Source organism: Egretta garzetta, unplaced genomic scaffold (assembly GCF_000687185.1).
Source record: "Egretta garzetta isolate BGI_Z169 unplaced genomic scaffold, ASM68718v1 scaffold248, whole genome shotgun sequence".
In the NCBI taxonomy this organism is placed as follows: domain Eukaryota; kingdom Metazoa; phylum Chordata; class Aves; order Pelecaniformes; family Ardeidae; genus Egretta; species Egretta garzetta.
In genome coordinates this window covers 2,575,703-2,600,562 of record NW_009260596.1, presented here as the reverse complement: position 1 = coordinate 2,600,562, position 24,860 = coordinate 2,575,703, and the positions used below count along the sequence as shown (strand labels likewise).

Below are 24,860 nucleotides of genomic sequence, written 5' to 3'. Positions count from 1 at the left end.
CACCACAATTAATTCCCATTTCTTACTCCTGTATTGACCTTCAGCTCATTAATTTCTGGCCAGTGTCCACCACTGTTTCAGCTCAGCATTTTTCAATTTCTCTTGTCACTGTTTAAGGCGTTCTTCCTCCCTCTTTGGTTTTGTAGGGTTGAAGGACAGTTTTTAATTGCACTTGACAGAAGAATGGGTCAAAATTTTGCTGTTTGTCTTGTAGGTGCCAGGGAAGCTCCCATCTCATCCACTGGCCGTTTTCCTTCCCAGGCTGGTCTGGGAGCACAAAACCAAGGGTGCAGCAGCACCAGCAAACATTTATTTCCCCTGTGGGCTTAAGAGCTGGTTTATGCACAAGGATGCATGAGGAAAGAGACTTCTTGATGAACCCCAACTCTCCAATGGGAGTGCCCAGCTCCAAGTGGTTATTTTGATGAATATGACAATTAATATCCCCCAATGGAGGGTGTTTTCAGCTTCCTGGGCAGAGCCAGGAGGCACTGATTGATGGCTCTTCCCCAGGAGACAAGAAATATGGTCCCTTTAGATTGGGTTTCTCTCTCGGTCTGTTTTTCCTCAGCAGACTCATGGCCTCACTGAAATTCCTAACGGGTATAGCACTGGGTAACCGAAGTCATACTTCAGCTGTTTGGTGGTTGTACAAATATGCCTTAATCTGAGTAAATCTTGATTCTTGGAAGTGGATCTTCATATAAATTTGGAAACAAACATTTCACTTTTCTCTGTGGGGAAGTAAAAGGAAGTTTGTGCCTACTTGGAGTTTCCAGTCCCAGTATTGTATCACTGGCAGATGACAGTGATCAGGGGAAGCATCAAAAGATTGCAGATGAACCCTTTAAAAATCAACTGGTTATAGGATAGATTTTTTGGGGGCCAAATTCACTCCCGTGTAACAGTGGAGTTGTATCACTTGAAACCAAGCTCAAGTGAAACAGCTCCCTGACTACTTTGTAACCCTTATTAATGATGCATATTTTTACTTTACAGACATTGTGTTAAATCCTGTGCAAATACAGGTAAAGACAGCCATTCAATAGAGACTTCATATTTATTGAAAGGATAGAACTAGAATAAGTACAAAATGGGTTTAGGAATACAAATGTTCCACATCTTTTTATCGGTCAGTTGGTGTTGCAAAGTGATTTGGGAAAAAAAATATATTTCTTAGGGTAAAGTTGCATGAAATACCTAATGCATGCGTTTCAAACATTAGTTATTTGAAGGGAGTGATTCCTCAAAGCAGTCACTGGTATCTAATTAGTTAATTCCTAAGGCAAAGCAGGCAATATACTAACTGATGCAATTGGTGGCAGCAGGAGTTTGGAAATAAATAACTCTGGCACTGACAAGTGAAACAAAGCTCAAATTTCTGTGGATTGCCTGGCCCCAAGTTCATGTCTCAGAGCTTGCATTTCTGTGGTAAAGAAAAATTAAATCTCAGAGTTTAAGATCTGGGGTTCAGTGTGACTATGTATTAAAATTCATCTGGCCTCTCTAGACTGTGAATATTTTGAGTTGACCTAGATGGAGCTCTTGATAAAATCAAGCTCTCATGGGGCATTTCCAGTGTTTTCTGATAAAAGCTTAGTAGAATTGTGCTAACAAAACCAGAGACGCTTTAAAGCAGTGATTATCATCCTAACTGGAAACCAGAGACACAGTGGCATGTGAAAACAAAGAACAAACAAAAATCCCAAACCTCCAGAACCCTCGACTGAGCAAAACCTGGGGCTATTCGTGGTGATTTATAACGTGTTTTGTCCGGGGTTCATTCAGAGTGCCTCTTTAGAGAAGCTGCAGCCAGGGCGACGGCTGCACCAGGCCGCTGGCGGAGCCAGTGGAGAAGCAAGCGTTCCCTGTGGAAGGCAGCTCAGCTCCCTCCTGCCCATGGCTGCTCTACGCGGCAGCCCTGCCCTGCCAGCAGCAGCTCAGGGCAGCAGCCCATGTTAAATGAGATGACTCCAGCATTACTGTATTCAAATTTATCATCTGATTGTGCCTGTGACTGTCCCACTTTTGTGCGTGTGTGAGGGTGTGCATTTTTAGGTTTGGTAGTCCCTTTGAAACAAGATTCCTCTTCCTCAATATCAAACCAAAGTCAGTATGACAGATGGCACTGGAGTTGGCTCTCCTGAGCTGATCCTGTGCATTGCTAAAAAGGCTTGTTTCTCCCATGTGCCCTAGGATGCCCTGGAGATATCAGCAATTTGTTGTTTGCCTTAGTTCCCATCATTGCTTTCCTACTCAGTGATTCTGCCTACTGTCCTTATGTCATCACTATCAGTCAAAAGTCACGTTTCTTAGGCCAAGCAGAGATTTCTGGTTCCAGCTCAGTTTAGCTTCAGAAGCTCCGTATCTGCTGTCTCATGGGCAACGCCTATGTGCTCTCATAAACCTGCCAGTAGGTCTCCATCCGAGTAACCTCAGTAGCAGACATACAACAGCACATCTGAATAGGGCCCTTGAATTAAAATGGTGGCCTCCTGCATTACTACCCAAGGTTTGCTCTACAGACTTAGCACTCCCAAACCACTACCTTTTCAGCTTAAAATGTGGCATTGTTTCACCAGTGGCAGCAAGGAGAAAGAAAGACTGTCCTTCCTATTTAGCAAGCATACACTTGTGTTCTCAGCCAGCTTTGCTCACGTCCGTTCACATCCGTTCCTAAGGAAATGCAGTTCAGTCGATTGGGTCATGGGCAGCAACTGAATGGCTGCGCAGGCTGCACTGTTACAGAACGGGTCTAGCTTTAAGAAAGGTTTGCTTATGTGATGATGAGCAAGCTGGAAAGGTCTCTCTGCTGCTAGCTTGATCAAAAGAAAATAAGTAAATGATTATCAGTGAAGTGTGTTTGATTAAGTGTCACTGAGAGAAAGAAAATGCCATTTCATGTCACTTTTTAAAAGCACAAGTTGTGTAACTTCTGGGGATGATTTTGCTCTTGACTAATCTTCAGATTTAATATTAAAATCTCAAAATTCCCAAAGGAAAGAGATTCTGCATCTTTTAATGAAAGATAAAACAACAATATAAACATACACAAATTTACAGAGAAAGGATCAACTTTAATACATCTGGAGTAAAAGGTGTTCTTTTTTAAATATGGTATAAAAATAAATGCAAGAAACATTAACAGAGAATATACAGACAACAGACAAAGACACAGGCTTTCTTTCTCAATGTGAATACATCAGTGAAATGAAACCTTCTGTGCTAATTTATTGTGCAATAAATGTGATGCCATATGTATATTTATTAATATATGCATTTTTTACATTTCTTCCAGTTTTTGATTGACGTATTTTTTTAATAAACTGTGCCTAGCAGAAGCTTTTTTTTCACTGTACTTGAGCTTGCAGAAAATAAAAAGACACAGATCCAGCTTGATATGAAGGAGGAAGTGAGCAGACAGTTTTCGAAATGGAGGCATCGAAAGGCTAGAGAGTCCCTCGGAGTCTGTAATGCCTTAGTATACACAAAAGAAAACAAGTCAGGTCCTTGCTCATGCAACATCTTGTTCTACTGTCCTCTGAGTCAGGCAATCAGTGAGCTACAAAGTATGTATAATGATTTGAGTCTGCTTCCATGCTACAAGGTGATCCTTTTAGTAGGACTGCACTAGACTGGTTAACCTCTTTGATGTGAGCGATTTCCCCTGAGGAAAAGATAAAAACAAAAAACAAAAACAGAAAACAGAGGCATGATCACTGCAGACCTGTTCATCAGCAACCACTTAGCGTTGCCACATCACTGTCAAATAACTAGGGGTACCAACTGGAGTCTGTCAAATCTTAAACCACAGGAAGCCCTTACGCTTAAACACCTGCGCTGCCAGCCAGCCAGATTGTTTCACAGAAAAAGCCAGCAAACATAAAGGCCATTTCAGAATGAGATTGTGTTTGGCTGATGAGAAACTAAAGATGAAGTCTTTGGTGTCAGTCATACCCAGAACTTGAAGGAGGCAACGACAAGCCAGAATGCCTTGTGCTATGAAGATGAATGTGCAAACTGCAGTAGCTCTGTCACAGGAGACAAAAAGCTACTTTACAGTTAAGGTAAGAAAGTAAGAGGTGGATTGCATATAGGCAGGAAAGCAGCTTTTTCATGAACACAGCTATTGGTATGCTGAGACTGTATTTACTATTTGTAAAGAACATTGGTCAGGTATATCACATGTGACTGCGTGACACTGCTTCGAAGGTGTTTGGATTTCCACTTCATTATTTTCCTCATCGTTTCTCCTGTTGCAAGAATGTGGTTTCAGTTTTTTAGCAAGTTCTGTTCATGAGGTATAATGACTGTCTCTCAAGAGTTAGGTCTACTACATCCTGAAGAGGATGGTGTAGCATATGTCACCATGATGTATTTCAGGCAGATTTGAGCTTTATCAGAGCCGGAAAAAAGCCATGAAACCACATAACTGGAATTAGCTCACCTAAGGCCACATAAAAGGGGTTAGCTCTCCTAGGGCCATCCTACCGTGGCTCTGATCAAACAGATGCAGAGCTGGCACAGCAAGCTTACATCACTCTTCAAAATACCACAGGCATACCCTGATAATGTAACACAAATAGATCATAAAACATTAAATAGAAAGTGGCTCTGTCTAACTCTCCAGTTAGGTATTTAATACTTACATTTATTGTATTGTTCATTTTAAGTGCACAACTCAAAAATCAAACTGGTTTCAAGGAGACTACAGTAAGAAATACTGTAACTATGTAGAGATGGTAAATTTTCTGCAGTAAACAGTAAATGAACTTATTCTGCTGTATCCATGAGTTGTTAAGTCATCTGCTGTATTATAACTCAGTGAAATTACACAATTTAATATCCATTGTCATTATCGACTAAAATTATGCTCACAGGGACCTGCAAGTTGGTTTTGAGCATGTTTATCAGAGTGGGTCTTCACAAAAGAAAGAATACCTCTCTTATTCTTTGTGCTCTCAAGTACAAGTTGAACAAATTTGGATGTATATTTCCCCGACAATATAATTTTGAAGGGAACTCATGATCTGCAGTGTTGGGTTAGATGGCTCATCCATCAGGTTCACCATATCGCCTGACATAATATTCGCTTCTTCTAAACATGGAAAGTGTCCCTCCTGGCATGCTCTCATCCCTGTTTCTGGCTTTAACTCTGTTTCTTTCTACCCACATGAAATTCAAAGCTTCTTGACACTTGTTAAGCCTGAAATTATGTTTTCCTCTAATGTAAGCTGTTACAGTAAGACTTCTTTCTTTTTAAATAGTCAAAAAAGTCTCAACAACTGGGTGACACTGGAATACTATTTAAAACAGCGTGTCCAGAATTAAGTGTTTTGTTAGGCGATTCATGATTGTCAGCCTATGTTGGAAAACATTGAGCATATGCTCATGTTTGCCTTCAATGAAATTTTTTGTGCTTAATTTTACAGGTCTACAGGCCTGGCTAATTCTGTAAATATGTTTGAGTACTGAACTGCATAAATCAGTTGATTAAAACAATTAAACCAGGAGCTCTCTATTAGTTATTAAAACAATTTGCTCAACACCACACTGGAAAGACACATGAGCTCTTGTTGTGGGATAAGATCTGTGAAATAATGCTATATTCTTATCTGCAACAGTTGATTATTTAGGAGTTGTAAATTCCCTGGAATTTACATAAATGAACCATAACCAGATTCTAGCATCTCAGGAATGAATTTTGATATCACATAAACTAGGAAGTTTTGACCCCAAAGCAGGCAAAAAACTAGTTGTTAGTTGATCAGACTTGTATAATCTCATTCTATATATTATTTGAATTTTCCCCTATAGACACGGTGAGCTGTCATGACAAATTTTTTCTGTATTCTCCATCACTTGCTCCCTGGATATTTCTGGTCTTTGGATACTTTTTTCACCTAAGCCCTACAGAGATCAGGATTTCTCTGGGTGGTCCTCTCTTCTTCCTCCCCTCCCTGCCTCAGAGAACATTACACTTCCTGGAGATACAAAGTCTCCATCTGGACAACAGTAACGTATGCTCTTTTTCCAGGTATTAGTATTTCTAATTTATCTTATAGCTGGAAAAGTGGCAAATTAGAAGATACACCCTCCTTAAGAGATCTTCTTTCATGTTTTTTCTAAATCACACTCAGTTCTCTGGTTGGGAAAATAAGCTTTTAATAGGCAGAATCCAAAGCAGCCCCAAATACAGAATTATCCCACCTTCTCATTCAGATCTGCAGGGATTTGTTATTTTCCAGTTTATAGAATATTTCTTTCAAACTCTATTTCAGAGTATACTTCTACTTTAGCTCTGTACAGTAGGGTTTAATAATTATCACTTTAAGGAGATTTCCAGAGTTACTCAATTTACAGACTGATGTAAGGATCATCCCATGTGGGTCATAATTTAAGAGCTGAGCCCAGCTCTTTCTTTCAGATACAATGTTAACAGCATTTCCATAAGCCACATTTTGATTTGGGAAACTACATCTAACAGGCCAGTTTTGAGAGGTGTAGCATGAGTCATCACATATAGGAAAATGTTTCCTGTGCTAATGAGATTAAAGAGCAATGGGAAAAAAAGTTAGAAGTAGTAGTAGGTGTTCGTCTGAATAATGAAATGGAGACCCTTAATATTTTCAGCATATTCTTGCCATCAACATTTAGAAGGATATGGCTGAATTCTAAACAGTGATTAGGACTTTTGGCTGTATTGGTGCACTTTGGACATATGATTTGAAACTATTTAACAATTTTACTAATAATACAGAAGCCAAAATGAAAGCCCCGCACATACCCTGACAAGACAGTCAGAGTATGAGGAGGCAGCACAGCAGCTGGAGTAAGCAAATACATCTAAGAATATGAAATCAATTGGCCTCAGTGTTCACATCCCTACCTTGGTGTATTAACTTTTAGAGAATTTAGGGGGAAAATCACAAAATCATGTGCAGATTTATGAGCTGCTAAATACAAAGGTGCTGACTGACCTATTTATGCACCATGACACTAATACCTCAAGTAATCTGGCAACCAAGTCAGCAACATGTCAGTACATATGTGGCTTCTATGAAATCAGTATGAAATTTATATAGGGGCTGGAGCTGAAATGTATGGCAGAGGAAGATCAAGTCTTTTCTTTTTAGAAGATTAATTCTCTTCCTTTCTGCTAAGCAACCCTAGTGGCTCCTTTTTCAAGTTTCTTTATTATTGCCAGCACAGATGCTGCTCCCTGGGACTGATACTGGTAGAACTAGAAATGAGAATTCCACACATCTGCCCGGGTGTAACAGTGAAACAGTGTGAAACCTGCTGTGAGCAAAATGAGATGCAGAGTAAGAATCGATCCTCCTTGCTCTCACCATTCCCCATCTGCTCATGTGTGGCACACCTGCAGCACGCCGGCAGCTCTGCCGGCATCAGCAGGGAAAGCTCCCAAGTGACATTGCAGCACCGCACACAGAGCCGGTCTATAAACAGCCCCTGACAGAAGCACATCTGGAGAGGCACAGGAGCAGAAACAGTATGTCTCTTTCCAAGATTAGGCAGCCCTCACTCCTCTAGCACAGGGGAATTGCTTTAGCACTGCTCAGGGGGTCAGGATGCTGCTTCAGCTTCCAGCACAAGATGCTGCTCTCAGCCACTGGTGCAGGTGTAATTTTCTTTCAGAAACGTGAGGAAGGGGAGGAGGTTAGCATTTACTGAATTTGGGGCACGAGTTGCCAGCACAGCTGCAGTGTTAAGTGGTTGCATGTGTAGGAAAATCCTTCTGCCTGTTGTGGGGATTTGCAGTCCTCTGTTCATTTCTCACTAGGGCTGTACCCTTTCCTGGAGTGCTCCATAGATGGGAGGCAGTGGCTGGACAACTGCATTCCTAGTTTGGCTCATTTCAAATCATGTGACACTCCCAATTTCTTTCTCTTTTCATGCTAATCTTTACAGTTACTGATGAGCTGCTGTCATTTGTGATTAACCTACAAAGTCTTGCCAGATGGGGTAGTTTGACCTTGAATAACCATCTGAAGTGTGGGGTAACACATAAGATCTTCCAAGGCACCAATGCACTATACAAATATTTTTAGTATGTTTGTCTTAGGCCTGACCCCTCAGGCTTCTATACGTCTGCCATTCTCATTCCTGCAAATAGCTTAAGACTCAGGTAAGTGTTTGTCAGCTGGCAGACACTGGCCTAATACCTGAATGGTACATGCTGGCTCCTCCCTTAGATGAACCTGGCGATGCAAGTGCTGCTACTCAGCTCTTCTCTTCCATCACAGAGTCCAGCAGCTTAGCTCCCATCAGTGCAGAACAGGACAAGGAGCCCAGTCCTCACGGGTGTGTCCTACAGATGCTCTTTTTTTCTTCATTAGCCTGGGCATCATTCCTTAACCTAAAACCAGATTTTTGGACTCCTACTATGCCAAACTAAAAATTTTAATTATTTCATTGGTTCTTTTTAGTCAAACATCAGTAAGTCATCTCTTTCCCAAAGAGCAAAAGCCCTCATTTCTAAGTACAACTACTTATTATTTTTCTTATTGTTCTGTATTTTTCAAACAAGAAGCTTTGTGATTCTTTCTGACTAGCTATTTCTTCATTTTAAGTTTTAGGAATAACCTGCAAGTAAATTTCAAAAGTATAATCAGGATTTCTTCTGTGACTATGCATTGAACATGAGATCCCACAGCTGATAGGGCACTCAAGTTCGTTCATAATGCAATGCTCAAGAAAAATGTGCTTGTCTGGCACAGTAGAGCTATTGTGTACATAACAAGTTTTACCTGCTCATATAGAAAAATTTCTTGATGAAAAAATTAAATTGATAAATTATCAATAAAAGGATTTTAACATGGCAAGACTTTCCATTGGTTTAAGCATCTAGAAAGTCTATCTCCCACTTATAAAAACTGAAGAAGCTATTTTTAAGAGTTTTAATTTCCATTTGTAGACCATCATTTGCTATATGATGTTAAGTGACATTGGACTCAGCCACTGTGAAAACATTCTGTGTTCAATGGCCTTCACATTTCTCATCTCATGCATGAAATGGTCTGATGCTAGTAGTCTGGCGGGGGAAACATCAAAGGCTACTGGCAAGCAAGTTCTTCCAGCTAAGTGGGAGATGACAGCTGGAAAGGGTGTGGGTAATTTAAGAGATAATGATTTTAAACTCAGAGTTATTTAACGGTGTCTAGTTTATGAGGTTATAAGTGAAGATAATTATCATCTGATGGCTCTCTGGTTTAGTATATGAACTGAGTTTGGTCTGTTTTGTTCTGGCTGTATTGTCATAAAACATCATAAATTTGCAACAAGCGCACTTTTGTTGCCTTCTCTACAACTGGGCAGCAACAGATAAAACTCTAACGCTGTCAATGGTGCCTGAAACCATGACACCAACAAGTGATGATGGAGTATCTCCCCTCCCCTCCCCCCTGGCAGCTCTGAGGAGGAAGCCTGCACCTTCTTGCCCTGCTAACTTGGTTCCTGATGAGACAAGAAAATTTGCACGGGGTGGAAATGAAATTAACCCACTCTGCTGTAAATGAGATCCCTTCATTTCAGGCCTCCAGAGTGGTGATCACAGCTGACCAGCTGGCTAGAGCTCACAAAGGTGTCCTGCTCAGAATATCAGTCTGCCACTGTCGCAAAGCCCACGTGCACAGGAGAAATTAAAGACAAAAGTAATCCTTAAAGGACCTCTTTGCTCCCATCAACATTATCAGTGCATATTCACTTGTCTTTCTCTGCAATGTATATGTTAGTACTTGAGGTAGAGGAAGTTTCCTGCTTTATTTATTTAATTTTTTTTAAATAATGTATTTTTTTGCCCCATGTAAATTCCTCAAATTAATTTCAATTTTTAAATGGCTCAGAAACAGTTTATTTCCTCCTCTCTACTACTTACAATGAGATTTTCCTGCTCCCTGACTGAAGCCTTTAGCTTCCCTTCTCACCTCCTTGGGAAGCTGCGGGTGACTAGACCTCAATTATTCCCAAAGAGAAAGCAGAGGGGCTGGGCTGGCCAGGGGGGAGCACAGACCATGATGGCACCACCTCTCCCCCAGCCTCCCAGTCAGAGCTGTGACACTTGTGGTTGCTAGCGGCAATGCGCGTATCCAGTGGTATCACCCCAGTAGTGCTGACATGTATGTGCACTGCATTTCACACCATACCTGGCACTGCGAATATGTGAGGCAAACCAAGAGTAGCTGTGCTTACTACTCAGAGGCAAACTGTAAGGTTTTCGGTAATAAAGATTACATACAGCAAATAACAGTTTGCTGTTGTTTTACCTATATCGAACGTGAATGCAGGACTGTTTCTAACACTATTCATGTTGTCTGTTGCAGACTGCCAAAGGCATTAGCAATTTTGCACTATAAAATCTACAGAGCAAGCTAAATAGCCAATGTTTTTAAGCTGAGCTTTTAAGGCTTTCATAAAGTGCACCGACTTATTGAAAGCTTTCTGGAAAGAAAACTCTCCAATGTCAAAGGAAAGCAGAGCTGAACCTAGGGGTTTTTTGTGTACATAGCTCCACTTTTATTTTTTTCCCCATCAGACTAGAATAACGACTCATTATCTTAGGTTATTTCCACATAATTCAAGGAAAAGTACAGAGGGATTGCCCTTACAAAGTTTCTAAACTTTCTAGTTTAACAAATGCTTTCTGTAGCAAGTATAACCCACTTTCAATCATCACTGATCAGGAGCCTCTTATAGTCTCTGTCTTAGCAAATCAGGTTATGAATTACAAGGTCATCTTCTCAGGTTCAGTCCCTAGACATAGCCAAGGTTACTGTTGTTTTTTTTTTTTTTTAAACACTTCAAATGGAAAAAACTGAAGTCTAATTTAGTTTAATACAAACCCACTTTGATATAAGTGAGAAAAAAAACCAATGAAAATTAGTCTAGATTTTCTAAACCATCAGAGGAGAAAAGAAACTGTATTTTTCACCTTCCCAAATCATTCCGAGATGACAGCGCTTATCCAGGTTGTAGACCTGTTTCACACCTATTTTCTGTATTAATCAGAACACCTTTATACCACAGTCCCTCGCTTCACAGTTGAACAAGTTAATCACTGTAGGATATTCTGAGAAATGTTTCCCTCACCCTTGCTGGTTAGAACCACTGTACCAAGGTAGATAATTGCATAGTATAAACTCATCAAAAGCGAGAATAAGAATGGAAGAACAAGAATGCCTGATGGTAAGGGGTCCTGGGGCAGTGGGAGATGTGAATTCAGTCGTCTTGGAGAAAAAGTTTGTGCTTGACTATCTTGACATTCTGGATTAATTTGCAAGCCTCAGAGCTGCTGATCTGATAGAGAATATCAATCTAGCAGTGACATGTTTTACTTTCATACCTGACCCAACTTGACAGACTCCACCCAGATTCACAGGTAGTAGTTTGAGGAAAAGCAAAACCACAGTTTTTATTTTATAGCTTGCTCCATGAAAAAAGAATTGCCCTCCGCTACTGAAGAAGTACTAACGCTTCACATCTAGAAATCCTTGTTCCCATTTCTAGCTCACAGCTGGTTTATTAGGCCTGCCTTGCATCTCTGTATCCTGCTATTCTACTGCTTCTGCCCTGAGATTAGCACAGTGAAAATCGGGCATGCCTGCAGGGCATAAAGCTCCAGTGTTTGTGCACAGAACCGCTGGTTCATCAGTAACACTGCTCTGAGAGGGATTATCAGAGAGTCATCGGAGTGCCTCCCAGCCTGTCTTTACTTTTTCCCTTTTTGTGCTGTATTCTCACACCTGTCTGCAGCTTGCTGTTTCTCTTCTTATGGCCATCCATTTGCATACTAGTTACCATAACTAATTCCTGATCTGTGGGCTGTTTAAACTCCCATGAATTATTGCAGTTTGCCAGGCACTGTCACTGGGAAAAAGCCTGGCTCTCGGAGGTCCCAGATGTACTCCCTACTCTCTACATTCTCTTTTATTAACATAGGCTCTTTTATTATTATGGAACTTCCTATGGAATCATCATGTAATTATCATGTATAATGTTATCATTTACAATGTGGTTTTATAGATCAACCTGCTTAGACAACACACAAATCACACTGCAACATGCTATGGCAACACCACCATGCAAAATATAGGGGTTTTTGTTTCAAACATTGGGATAGTTTCCTTTGTGGCTGTTTATTTACTTTTTAGTGTCCTTTACTGACTTTGTCCCATTGAATCCAAATTTCTTCCTGATTACAGTGGATTCAAAGCATATTACAGGAAGCCTTTACCTATAAGAAAGTAGTTAAAGAATTACAGTTTTGTTTTGATATGTGAGATATTCCCACAGCCTCACAAAACTTTGTTCTTTCACTGTTCTTTTTTTGATTACTAGAAAGGGTGTGGAAATACATATTTTTTTTTTTTTAAATACATGAGGAAGTACTCTTTAGCCTCATTATAACGGAGGCAGTTTCTGAGAACTGCTTCTCCTTCCCTAGAAACTGAAAAACAAAAACCATGATCTTTGCTGAAAGCTCTCATATTTTTAATTTCAAATGCACACAGCTCCACTAACCAGGTTACAGAAAAAGCCACAGACGCACACGCACACACAGCAGCGTCACCTGCACAATTCAACAGACAATGCAGACAAACTTGAGTATAATCCAAGATCTTTCTACCTCTTTTCATAACAGGTTAGTGCTCGCCCTCAGTGTTGGTGTACAGTTTTTATGGCATGGGAAAATAGGGATGTTTCTGCCCTACAAAAATAAATGCGTTGAATGCTTTAGTTTGAACTTTCACAATACTAAAAAAAAATCCAAAGAAACTGGATAAGTAAAAAGAAACCCACATATCAGGAAATCAGTGGATCTTTTGGCAGGTGGCAAGAGAATGCCCATAGCAACTTTACCAGCCTTCATTTTTTTACCTTAATGAAATAGCTTTTGAAAATTTTGTATTAAAAAAATCAGTTCTTGTATTCCATTATCAAAATGAAACCCCAATCAAACCCTTGCACATCATCAGCATGAATTCTTTGGTCCTGAAGAAGCTGTGCTAGACATTAAGGAAGATGGGGAAATTATTATCTTTCTCTGTGCTCAATTAAAAAAAAAACAAAAAAGGACCAAACTCTTTTTTAATAAAATAAAAAGGCAAAAGGAAGAAAATCCAATGCATTCAAACTGTGTTAGACTTAGTATTTTGGGAGGCACCAGAAAAAGGAACAACATCAAGCAGCTTTTCACAGATTCTTTACTAAAAAAAAAAAAAAAAAAAAAAAAAAAAAGTGAATAATTTCATGCTTCCTAATGCAAAAAGCATGGCACCCAAAGGTTCATTCCTCCATGTGTGATTATTGAGGTCAGTGGGAAAGGGACTAGGGAGGCAGGGTTGTAATGAAAGCACATTATAAAGCTGTCATTCCTAGGAAAATTCACAAACTGTGATGAATACACTTTTAACTGTCAAGTTAAAGAGAAGCAAAACAGGAAAGTAGGGATCAGTGAGGGGGAGGGGAAAAGGATGTCCCATCAGGTTTACTAGTCTTCCGAGGCAACAAACTTACCACATTGCGTGTGAATTTCTCAAAAGATGTTCGACGATCCAGAGTGTTTTCCAACTTAAATTTAAAATAAAAAAAATAAAAAAAAAAAACCACAAAGAAAAAGGAGGGGGAAAAGAAAAGCAAGAAAAAATGGAGTAGAAAAGAAAGATTGATGAAACAATGGACTGCAAAACAAAGTTTGTATAAATCAGGAAGCAAACACAGGTATGAAGTTGTAATGGGACTCTGCAAAACAGGGAATGGGCAAAGCAGATATAGTATTTGACAAAAATAATTTTTCATGGAGATCAAACTGGTTTGATTTAAAAGAAAAACTGAAAATAAAAAGAAATAATGAAGTGCACATCTTGTGTTAATGAACTGACATTCACAAACTTAAGGACTTCACACGGACAGTTGTAGCTTTCTGGTATTTTCAACATCTCTCTCTATATTGGATCTTCAGAAATCAATATTTGAACAAAAAACAAAATCACACAGTACTTTCATATAATTTTAGGTTGTCATTATAAACAACAGAATGCTATGGTGTTAATAACTACCTTGTTCCGGTAATGATCATGGCCCTGATTTTGCAGGGCACAGGGCTCCCAGCTGATTCTAGGAGATTACTATTTAGACCCCACTAATAAAATGATGTATCATTATATAAATCTGCATTGCACAAGCTGCTCCACATACTCTGGGCTGTGTCTATTCAGAACTCATTCCACAATCTGGACTTTTCTAAGCATATATTACATATCAAGACATGAGCCTCTGTTTGTTGAAGTGTGACATGATCAGTCTTTCAAGTTGGATTCCTAGAAGCCCCTATATTTATAGTTGAAATTAGGAAGTTATTCATATGAATAAGATTGTTTCTAAACACATTCTGTAGCTTTTATACATGGAATAAAGAGAACAACAATTATTACATAAGCAAACTTGCAAACATGAAAGACTATTCTTCTGGGATTTTATTTTATTTTTTTAATGTATTTGTAAAGCACTTTTCAATTTAAGGTGCTTCATAACAGAGAAAACAGTACAATATGGGATGTAAAAATAAAAATAAGTTTTGCTAGATTAACTTATTGAAACATGCCCGCATGCAGGATATATACACATATATGTATATTGAACTCCTGTGTGTATGTGACCCTCCAAACACGCCAAGCTGGTCACCTACCAGATATCCAGTTGCACTGGCACAGGGGAGAGAAGACTGAGTATTGTTGCAAACATAACCACTGCTTTGCACAGTGGCAAGACAAAGGCAAGATGGACCAATACCTTTTTCTTGGCCTGTAGCAGCTCCTGGTAGGCACTGGATCGTATAAAACGAGGATAAGAATCACTTTTCATCAGTTTGTAAATGTGCTCCTGAAAGGGAAAGAAGGAGCTGTTACTCCCATAAAAGATGACATACATAAAATGGGAGGCAGTCGTATATGTTTTAGTGGTGGAATGTATACCAGCTAGCACTATTTTGAATAGAAAGTCTTATGGGATTGCAGGTTGCAGTCCTGAAGCTAAGGCTGAATTGCTCTCTATTCGTAAAGCAGAAATCCCACCTATTTGTAATGTGTAAAGGACACAACACACCTTTCTTCAATTTATAGTCCCTATTTCTACTACAGAATTATTTTTCTAAGAATTTATAACAAAGCTCTAGCCTAAGGCCCAGTTTCAAACCTCCCCTACATCGGTCAGCCTAGCTAAGTGACAAAATCAGGACCTGTGGATCCTTCCTCATCCTTCCCAGTTTCTGGAGAAGCTTTTCTGACTTCATAGACTGGGAAACAGTACTAGGTTTCTAATTCATCACCACAAATCAGTGCTTAAGTTAGGGAGGATATCCCCTGGCTACTCTTGAAAACATCCTTTGACAGATGTTTAGTCTGCTATTCAGCTGACAATATAAAAAGGAAAATACATATGTAAATTGAAAAACAGTTCCAGGCTAATCTAATTTCCAAGATATTTATTCTTCAGAGGCATATGAAAATTTGGAAACCCTTATCCAGAAAACAAATGATAGAGGGAGTTTAGAGAACTTTTCTTCTTGGAGCATTCTCATTTCTGTAAAATATGAAAAACTAAAAATGTATGATGTAGGTCACTTTATAATTCTAGTTCTAATTATAATGTTAGGAAAGAGATTTGTAGAAAAAACAATCAGAATAGGATATACTCTCAAAACATATTTTAAAAAAATTTGCGTTAGCTATTTTTGGTTTATTTTTTATTCCAAACCTACCTTTTACTATAGGAAACTTGTAGCACAGCAATCAGGAAACAGCAAAAAAACTGTAAAGTAAATACTGTTTCTCAGCTTGGTACTGCATAAAATTAGTGAATAGGAAAAAGCAGCAAACCACGTTGCTTCAAAATTATGACAAGGTAAAAATTAGAGCTGATTTTTAATTTTTGTTGTATTAGAAAATCTACAAATTATTTTAAGTGCTTTTCATTGTATTTCTTGCACTAAGCAGAGAAATTCTGGTGTATATTCAGAACTTAGGCTGGTTCATTTGGAGAATTTTTATTCTACTCAGTTTCTACAAAAGTAGCCAATGCAGTCAACAGAGCAGAAAGGACTCTGCTCCTGTTGTACATATCAATGGTGATGGACACTAAAATGTTATTTCTGTGCAAAACCCAACCCTATAAAAGCAAGAATAAATTAGGCTGTGTTAGTATTGTTAATGTTCATATTAGTCAGGAATTAAGGCTGGATGTTATTCAGCACAATCGGTCTATTTTTATTTCTGTATCACCCTCATTTGACACAGAGTTCTGTGGTGCCACCTTTCAAGTCCAGAAATGCTTTTCAAAACATTTTTAACCACAATTAAATGACCTGCTGACTGCCAGAATGACTTCTACATTGTCTCTTTCCCAACTGGCAGGCCACAAAGAACCTGTGGCAGAGGCAGAGCCTTACTCCTGACAAAACCCTGCAGCTGCAGGTGGGGCACTCTGTAAAGGTCCTAAAACTTCAAGTCAGAACACCGCAGGTACAGTCTGCCCCCTTCTCCCAGATAAATGGAGGCTTCCAAGTTCAAGTTTTATGTTGAACTGGATAAAATAAGCAGAGGTTTGACAGGGGGAAAAGTCCTACTTGCATAAAGACTGAATACTCCCCTTATTTCATAAATGAAGGAAAAAAGGGGGGGAGGAGAGAGAAGAAAAAGAGAAGAGAGATCTGGAAGTAAAATGGTATTGAGATTTTACACCCCTTTAAAAAAAAAAAAATGGATACTGGCAAGGAATTTATTTGTCCTGACTCAACTGTAAATACATATTTTCTTGAAACCTTAAACCTTACTAGATTGTTTATTTGTGCAACTTAGTCTTTGCGGTGTGCTGCATTCCTAAATCTCCAGGTGGTCAGCAGATGCAAGCAAAAATTGTTTGGCTTAATACAGAATACTTCAAAACAGTGGGTATGACCGAGTGTCTAATGAAAACTGTATTGTTGCAACAAAGGTTGCTATTCTCATAACAGCAAAATGCAAAGGTGGTAGAATTATTCCCCCTTCTATTTAGGTCAGAGGCACTTTCTCAAAAAGTAGAAAGCCCTGATTCAATTCCCTTCTCTCTTTTGTGGGACTTGCAGCAGCATCTCCTGACTCCCAAGATGATGACCTAATAATCAAGCTGTAGGAAATTCTGCAGGGATATGATCTCAATCTCTCCTTTTGACACCATTTCACTTTGCATTAATAATTAAATTTTCATCACTAGGCTGCTAATAAAAAAGGGAGAATGGTACTGGTTCTACTACTTTTACTGTGAATCCAATTATTTTCTATTGTTTTTCTTAGAAGTCTGCAAAGATGAAATATTAAGTTATAAGTCATATCTAGTGTCACGTTCAATATAGGAGTTTTTTTTTTTTTCTTCTTCTGAGGAAAACCAAGATTTGTACTTTATCATTTTGGTTTTTTAACTTTTTCTTCCAATCTCAAAAATATAAGTATTTTCACAAATCTAGCTCTGGTCAAAAATACGTTTTGATGATGATATTCAAACTGTGACTAAATCAGACCCCCAAAAGCCAAATAAGACATTTACAGACTGTTCTTTACTGCTGTAATACTGATTACTGAAGAGCAGATCTTTAGGATCTCTGCCCAGTGTTCTGTAGATAGTAGTTTAATAAAGTATAGAATATAGAATGTCTGTGAAATATGATACTTCCACACAAGTTGTTACAAAATGGTTTTTTCTCACGCGGGTCATATTCTTTTCATGATGGGAATCTGTGACTCCTATAAATGATAACAACACTTTTGGACATGCATTGAGAGAACAGACATGGGGCCTGTATCAAGGGAAGTATTTCAGAGAACTTGAGAACTAGAAGTCAATGTGTATGTGTGGGGGGGAAGCTTTTCTCTTAATGTAACTGAATAAGAAAATTAAGATAACAGGAACAAGAAAATATCATTTTTACTGCACTATATGCTTTACTCTATTTGAAGCCCACTTGAAGACTCTATACCAAGCACAGAAGTTTCATGAAGAGCTTTAGTAGTACCTAGGCTTCATGAAAGAAAGAATATTACCTATTTGCGTTGCCAAAATGGCATTTTAAGAAACAGAGGATTACCATTTAATTTGCAAATATATTTAATTTTTTAATATTGATTTCACTAGCCAATATTCTATTTCTGATTGCAAACTGACCTGAGCGTCTTCAAATGTGTATCTTCCAGGGTCCTTTACATTCTGAGTGGTTTTGTCATAACTTTTTGAATCTAGATTTATAGCGCTGGGTGCACCTGGAGCAAGAAATTCGTGCCAGATTTCTTGGACGCGGGCAGGAACTTCACGGATAGGCCTCTTCTTCAAGTCTTCTACTGCTAACCAGAACCTACGGTACAATATAGCATCTTGAATTCCAATTCAGTATAATCATTAAGTGCTCACACTCTTCTTTGCTCTTAAAAACCTGAAGTTTTCATCTAAAGCATGCTAAAATAAAAATCTGTGATTTTATGTTGGGTTCAGCATTCTGGGATACTGTCTTGGGCAATCAATCCACCTTAAGAAGCAATTATTACAAGACTTTTCATGAGATGGGTAGGAAATTCTTCATTACTTATGTATGGGTAACTTGCTTATGGGAAGGTTTCCATTTAACTGGAATTAAACTGAGATTTCATTTCACAATGAACCACAAGGGCTTATATTGCTTATAAACCTATTGCTTTTTGACATTCCTTCAAGAGCTAATAAGAACTTATGTTCTTGCTATCTACATGAATCTCTCTGAGTCCTGCTAAACTATAATTATACCGTGTAACTAATTTTGTACTATTACTTCTCAAATCATGTATAAACTGGAAAACACATTTGTTTTGCTTGCTATAAATTAATTTATTTCTTCAGTGTTGTACTTCTATGTATATTTTTACTAAAAAGCTGAATGGAAGTACCCATTCTCTCTTCTTTTCTGCTGCTGAGCAAACCAACATTGGGCAGCTACATACAGTGCAGGTCAGTTCATGCTCACTCTGTCTGGAGCAGGATCACTAAGTTCTTGAACACTTTGTGATCACAGCTAGCTAGCTATAAGCTTTGCTAATCACTTTTCATTTGCTATTATGATTGTTTTATTCTTTCTTCTATGGGTGTCCAGTTTCTCTCACTACCCAAATAATTCTAAATTCAACGAGGATCCCATGCTTAGACATGGCGCAGACCACTAAATTCCCCCCTCCCACCACCCCGAGAGCTCAACTAGAGTTTGACTTTGTTAAATATGCAATATATACCATCACAACTTTTCATTATTGTTTTGACACAACTGAGCCTATGAAATAGAGAAGCTGAACCTTAAAGCAAGTTAACTCTGAAATAAATTGGATTTTACAAAGCTGACAAATAATTTGGGTGCACCTTTAAAATGTGGTTCTACCCGCTTACACTGAGAGATCAAACTGAGCTCTCTTAGCTTAGTTAAACAGGGATCAGATAGGGGCGAGGAACAGAGGAACTGTATTCAGACCACCAAAGAAAGCAAAACAATACCACCCTCAATCCAAATTCTAATATAGTTATTGCAACAACTCTTAAGAGAGGATAGTAAAGCGTAACAAAGGAAACCTTACAGTATTCCTCCTATAAGACATTCTTCACTTGAGATGTTTTGCCTTCCAAGGAAACAATTAGTCCTTCATAGTCCTGTTTTGAAACTCCTTTGTAGCACAGATGGAAGGAGCTCATGCTCATTGTTTGAAAGCCATTATGGTCACTTCTCTCTAGTGAGCTTCACTCTACTGAGATGACCATTATAGGTATTTCTACACCTTTCAATTTCCATAGTATTTAAGCACAATCTTTCTGTCTATTGATCCCCTAAGATTCTCCAAGAGACAGAGAAGTAATGTTGTTCCAGTTCTGCAAATATATTAATAATGTAATAATGTAGAGTGGTTTCTCCAAGGTCACAAAGGGAGTCTGAGCCAACAGAAGAACTCCAATTTCAAAAATTCTGGGTAGCATCACTTATCTCTATGAACTGTAATGTGAATTGAAGACAGATCTGCACAGAGCCTGGGGACGTATCCTGAGAATCTGATGGCAATGCAGTAAGAATAGAGGCCTCATAACTCAAGTTTAAAAACTGCACAACTCACAAACTCTAATTCAGTTCACACTGACAAATTTGGGCAACCTACTTTGGTTTCCTTAAGCTGCTTTCGGTATTTGCATTTAAAAGCATACATCCTGCAGTGCTAACCCCTTCAAATGCATCTTCTGGGACTGACTGATTACTCATGTGTATCGAAGTCAGGGAAGGAATAGAAAAATTAAAGGGAAGGATGTTCTTTGTAAACACACATTTTCTATCACCCTGCAGACATCCTGAGGATCTAGCTCAAAGCTGTCACATTCCTGTTTGTTCCATTATATCACCGCCAATACTTCTGGTAGTCACCATAAACATGCCTTAGGATGCTATTTTCTTTTGCAAGTAAACTGTTTCCCTATAGTAGGTTATACTCAATTATGAGGAAATAGATGGGAGATAAATTTAACTTTTTTGAGGAAATATTCAGCATTGAATAGTCAGGTTGTATAGACACATCCTTACAGGCTGAACACCAGCTCTTTGACAGATTAATCTTATTTTACCCTTCTAACATTAGCATTCAAAACCCCTATTGAACATGTGATGTTCTAAATATAGAAACCTCTGTAAAACTGGGAAGAAAAGGCTGATTTCTGTGGTATGTTATGTCTAGGGTGCTTACTTCACAGCCAACACACATTTTAACATTTTAATTGACTTTCTGATCTTCCAAGAAAAAATGCTTGCCCTCCTTCCACAGAGAGTTAGAGTCAAATATGCAAAGTTAGGAAATGTGAAAAATAAGGCTGCCACCTCTTGCATTTTCAAAAATAAATTTTCTGAATATCCCATGGCAACCAGTAGCACAGATGAAGTTGGAGTCTGCAAGACTTCAGCACAGGGTCTCAAATCAAGAGAGCTCCCTGTCCCCTTTTACAACTCACTGCCTCATGCACTGTGACCAGAGAAGGGGAAGACTCCTTTAGCACACAGCATGCAGTGCACAACATTAAATATGTGCCTGGGCAGGAGAGGGGGAACCCAACAGCATTTTCTGGACAACGGTATACACAGACTTAGTGCTACTTCGTGGAAAGAACTAGAGCTCAGGCTCTCTGCCCTTTGCATGAAACTCTGTATCTTCTGTTGGTGGAGGTTTAGCTTTTGCCATGGAGACCTTCTCTAGAAGGTGCTCAGTACCATTTGAACAGAGAGACATGAATAGCTGGGTGTAAACCTCACTGCTGTCTTCTGTCCCAGCATTTGGGCTGCCACATGCAGGGTCACATGCCAGACATATAGCTGAGTGAGAGTGTATAGCATATGACAGTCATACATCCAGCCACATGACACCGTAAGACACATGTTGCAAGACATCTGGGGATTACGTCCTCCAGCTGGATTACTTTCAAAGTAAGGGTGGCCTTGCCAGATAAATAGCACAGCTGCAACATGGATTCGGTCCCATTAACTGACCTAAATGTCAGATACAACCATCAGCAGATCCCAGATCAAGCTAATCAGATAAATTTAGCACATAGGAACACAGAGTAAGAGAAAAGCTGCAGTGATTCTCCACAGAATGTGTGAGGTTTAGGCAGAGCGTGGAGACAGCGAAGTGGGAATTACTTGGGCTTTGCACCCAGAGCATGTGACACAACAGGTCAGAGGACAGACTTTTCAGCATTTTCAGCAAAAGCAAATAAAAACCTTAAAAAATTCCATGGAGAAAATCAGCTAACATTTTTCTAGGCGCAGGAAAGACTACTCTCCGATTCCTAGAGTCCACATTCTTGCCGAGTACAACTTCAAGTTCAAGACACAGTAGTGCTGAAGACCTTCAAGAAAATGACAGAGAAAATCATAGAACAATTTGGTTGGAAAAGACCTTTAAGATCATCAAGTCCAACCATACCTGTCCACGACTAAACCATGTCCCTAAGCACCTCATCTACCTGTCTTTTAAATACCTCCAGGGATGGTTCCAGTGCCTGATAACCCTTCCAGTGAAGACATTTTTCCTAATATCTAATCTGAACCTCCCCTGGCACAACTTCAGGCCATTTCCTTCCACCTTACTACAACCTCCTTTCAGGTAGTTGTAGAGGGCGATCAGGTCTCCCCTCAGCCTCCTCTTCTCCAGAGTAAACAACCCCAGTTCCCTCAGTCACTGTTCATAAGACTGGTGCTCCAGACCCCCCACCAACTCTGTTGACCTTCTCTGGACACACTCCAGTGCCTCAGTGTCCTTTTTGTAGTGAGGGGCCCAAAACTGAAAACAGTATTCGAAGTGCAGCCTCAGCAGTGCCAAGTACAGGGGAAGGATGACTTCCCTGGTCCTGCTGGTCACACTATTTCCAATACGAGCCAGGATGCTGCTGGCCTTCTTGGCCACCTGGGCACTCAGCTGTCGACCAGTACCCCCAGATCCCTGCAGTCTTGCATCGAGTCCCTTCTCATCTAATCTGCAGAAATGGCAACATTGCTGGGACTTGGAGTCAGCTTGAGTCTGAATGAGGAATAAAGCACAGGCAATTTCAGCCTTGAGGATTAAATTTTGGTCATGTTATTAGCACACAAAACAGGGTCTCATAATCAACAGTGTGAAGGATAAACATTACCAGTGCCCACACTGTGTGCGGAAGTGTCATTACCAACATTTCTTTTCAGACTTGCAGGACAGACATTAAGGACAGTTAATCAATCTTCATATTTTGTAACATGCAGAACTCTTTCCTTCAACATCAGTGTAGACAGAAATGTCTTGCATTTAAAGTCATCAAGAGTGGTGACCAGAAGTAAAGAGCGAAAAAAGTGAAAGTAAAACAGGCTCGATTAAAAAGAAAACTTAACCTCTTGCCCCTTTTTCCCTCTTCTCTAGTAAAAGCACTGTTATGGTGTTATTAAAAGAATAACCACAACCACTGAAGTAAGTTAAACATAAAATTAAGCACTTTGGTTGAAAAAGTTTGGAGGCAACACTGCAAATTTTTAATAGTGTATATGTGGGGTTTTATTTATTTTTTTCTACAGGGCATAATTGAAGCCTCTATCTCCAGTACAGAACATTTCTACAACAACTAAAATGGATGAGTCCAAAATAAACATCTCGCAAAATCTCAGCTTGCAGGGGGATGGTCAGAGACAATTTATCGAGAGAAAACATCTAAATCTAGCTAACTCCTCAATCCCTCTCTTCTTTTTCTGGACAACCAGAACTCAGAGCCTCTTTTACCTATTTACTCACACATTATGGAAGCTAATAAATGAGGATGAAGGGGCAAGGGGTCCAGCAGTTTTTCCTTCCGTGCATCATGGAAGATGTCCTGTCACCACTCTCCCTTCACAAACCTAGGAAGCTTTTGCAGTCTTAGCATTGCCTTGGAGATCACACTTACTGCAATACTGCATAATAGGCTTTCAAACTTGCAGGCCTGAAACCATTTAGATCTTTACAGGCTGCCATTCCTACAAAACAACCACATGGGACAAAACACAGAGTCAGGACATGAATATTAGCTTTCCATAGAATTCTGCAGCAGTATAGACAAAGGAAGGATATGGAGAGGAATGGCAATTTTCTACAGGGATGGAAGAAATTAGGTCTCCAGGTGCCACATTACAGGAAAACTTATTTCATTATGTCACTCTCTTGGAAAAGTCCTTTTTCAGTGCTTGGACAGCCTTGTGACCAAGCTCAGTACTATTGGATCATGTTCAAACTCAAGTCTTGTGAATTTTAAACAACAGTCACCATTTTTGTAATAGGCAGTGAGAATTTTATAAATCTATTACCCAAATCATGTGTTATTTTAGCTGTTTGTTCTGTCCAGTGAGCAGCATGTAAAGTGATCCCTCAAAAAAATCTGCATGATAACAAGAGATTACAAATAATAGCCTGCGTTAGGTGAACGCAGAGTCCAGCCTGGGTGTTAGCAAGCTGCAATCACACTGTAATGAAGCTGCCACACTGACAGAACTGCTTAGACAGATTTATTCCTTTGCTGTGCTTTACAACAACCCTTTAGAGAGCAAAATTAATCCCAATTTACAGGCAAAGAAAAAAAGGACAGAGGTACAGAGTAAGAAGCTGAAACCTGGTTGCATTCCTAATCATTGCACAGTTCTTAGTTTTAACTCATGGATCAAGCGTCTTCATCCCTGTTCTCTTTCTTAAAATGGGATCTATATCCACTAAGAATGAGATTCTCAACCAGTTTAGACACTCTCAATCCAAGTTAATGAAACAGTAACACTGGGACTTTTAGCTACATAAGATAATGATACTTGAATAGAAACAGTATATCTGATAGAGTTATCATTTTGCCTTTTTGGCATTTGCTTCACCGAAGTGAGGTATAAGACTTCTAACCACCTAATGCTGAATCTCTCTGTAGTGTCTGCAGTTCCCTGCTGTATCCTGTGTACTGTTTGGTAGCTTGAATCCAGGGTCCCAGCTGTCTATCCCACTGCAGGATTAATGGCGCTTGTTGTAAATTTTATCATGATTAGACCTGTAAAAGGACAAGAGCCAGCTACTGACTTGAGTTTGCTTTGTTGCAGCAGGAAGACGTGGATGGAAATAAATCTTTTTCTCAAGGTGGCCATCAAATCCAAAAAACCCACCCCAAACAACCAAATTGCCAAAGCAGGGTTAACAGGTCAGCAAAGAAATTGGTGGTCTTTTAAATTTAAGGTTTATTCAGAAGTAATTTTTGAAATAATCAAACTTTTCATTTCTGATACTGAGATCTGA

General features: G+C 39.2%; 1 protein-coding gene across 8 annotated transcripts in view; it reads right to left on the bottom strand.

The window, feature by feature from the left end:
• RGS7 (regulator of G protein signaling 7) overlaps positions 1 to 24,860 on the bottom strand; it is a 265,953-nt gene that overhangs the window by 14,193 nt on the left and 226,900 nt on the right. For 4 of the 8 annotated variants that reach the window (XM_035900247.1, XM_035900250.1, XM_035900251.1 and 1 more), the window contains 3 exons: positions 18,214 to 18,400; positions 14,812 to 14,901; positions 12,653 to 12,727 (listed from right to left, as the gene is read on the bottom strand). In XM_035900247.1, the coding sequence (XP_035756140.1) occupies positions 12,653 to 12,727; positions 14,812 to 14,901; positions 18,214 to 18,400 (352 nt within the window). Of the gene's footprint in view, positions 1 to 3,318; positions 3,478 to 12,652; positions 12,728 to 13,536; positions 13,591 to 14,811; positions 14,902 to 18,213; positions 18,401 to 24,860 lie in introns of those variants that run through there. The other 4 variants (XM_035900246.1, XM_035900249.1, XM_035900245.1 and 1 more) reach the window with 3 other exon arrangements.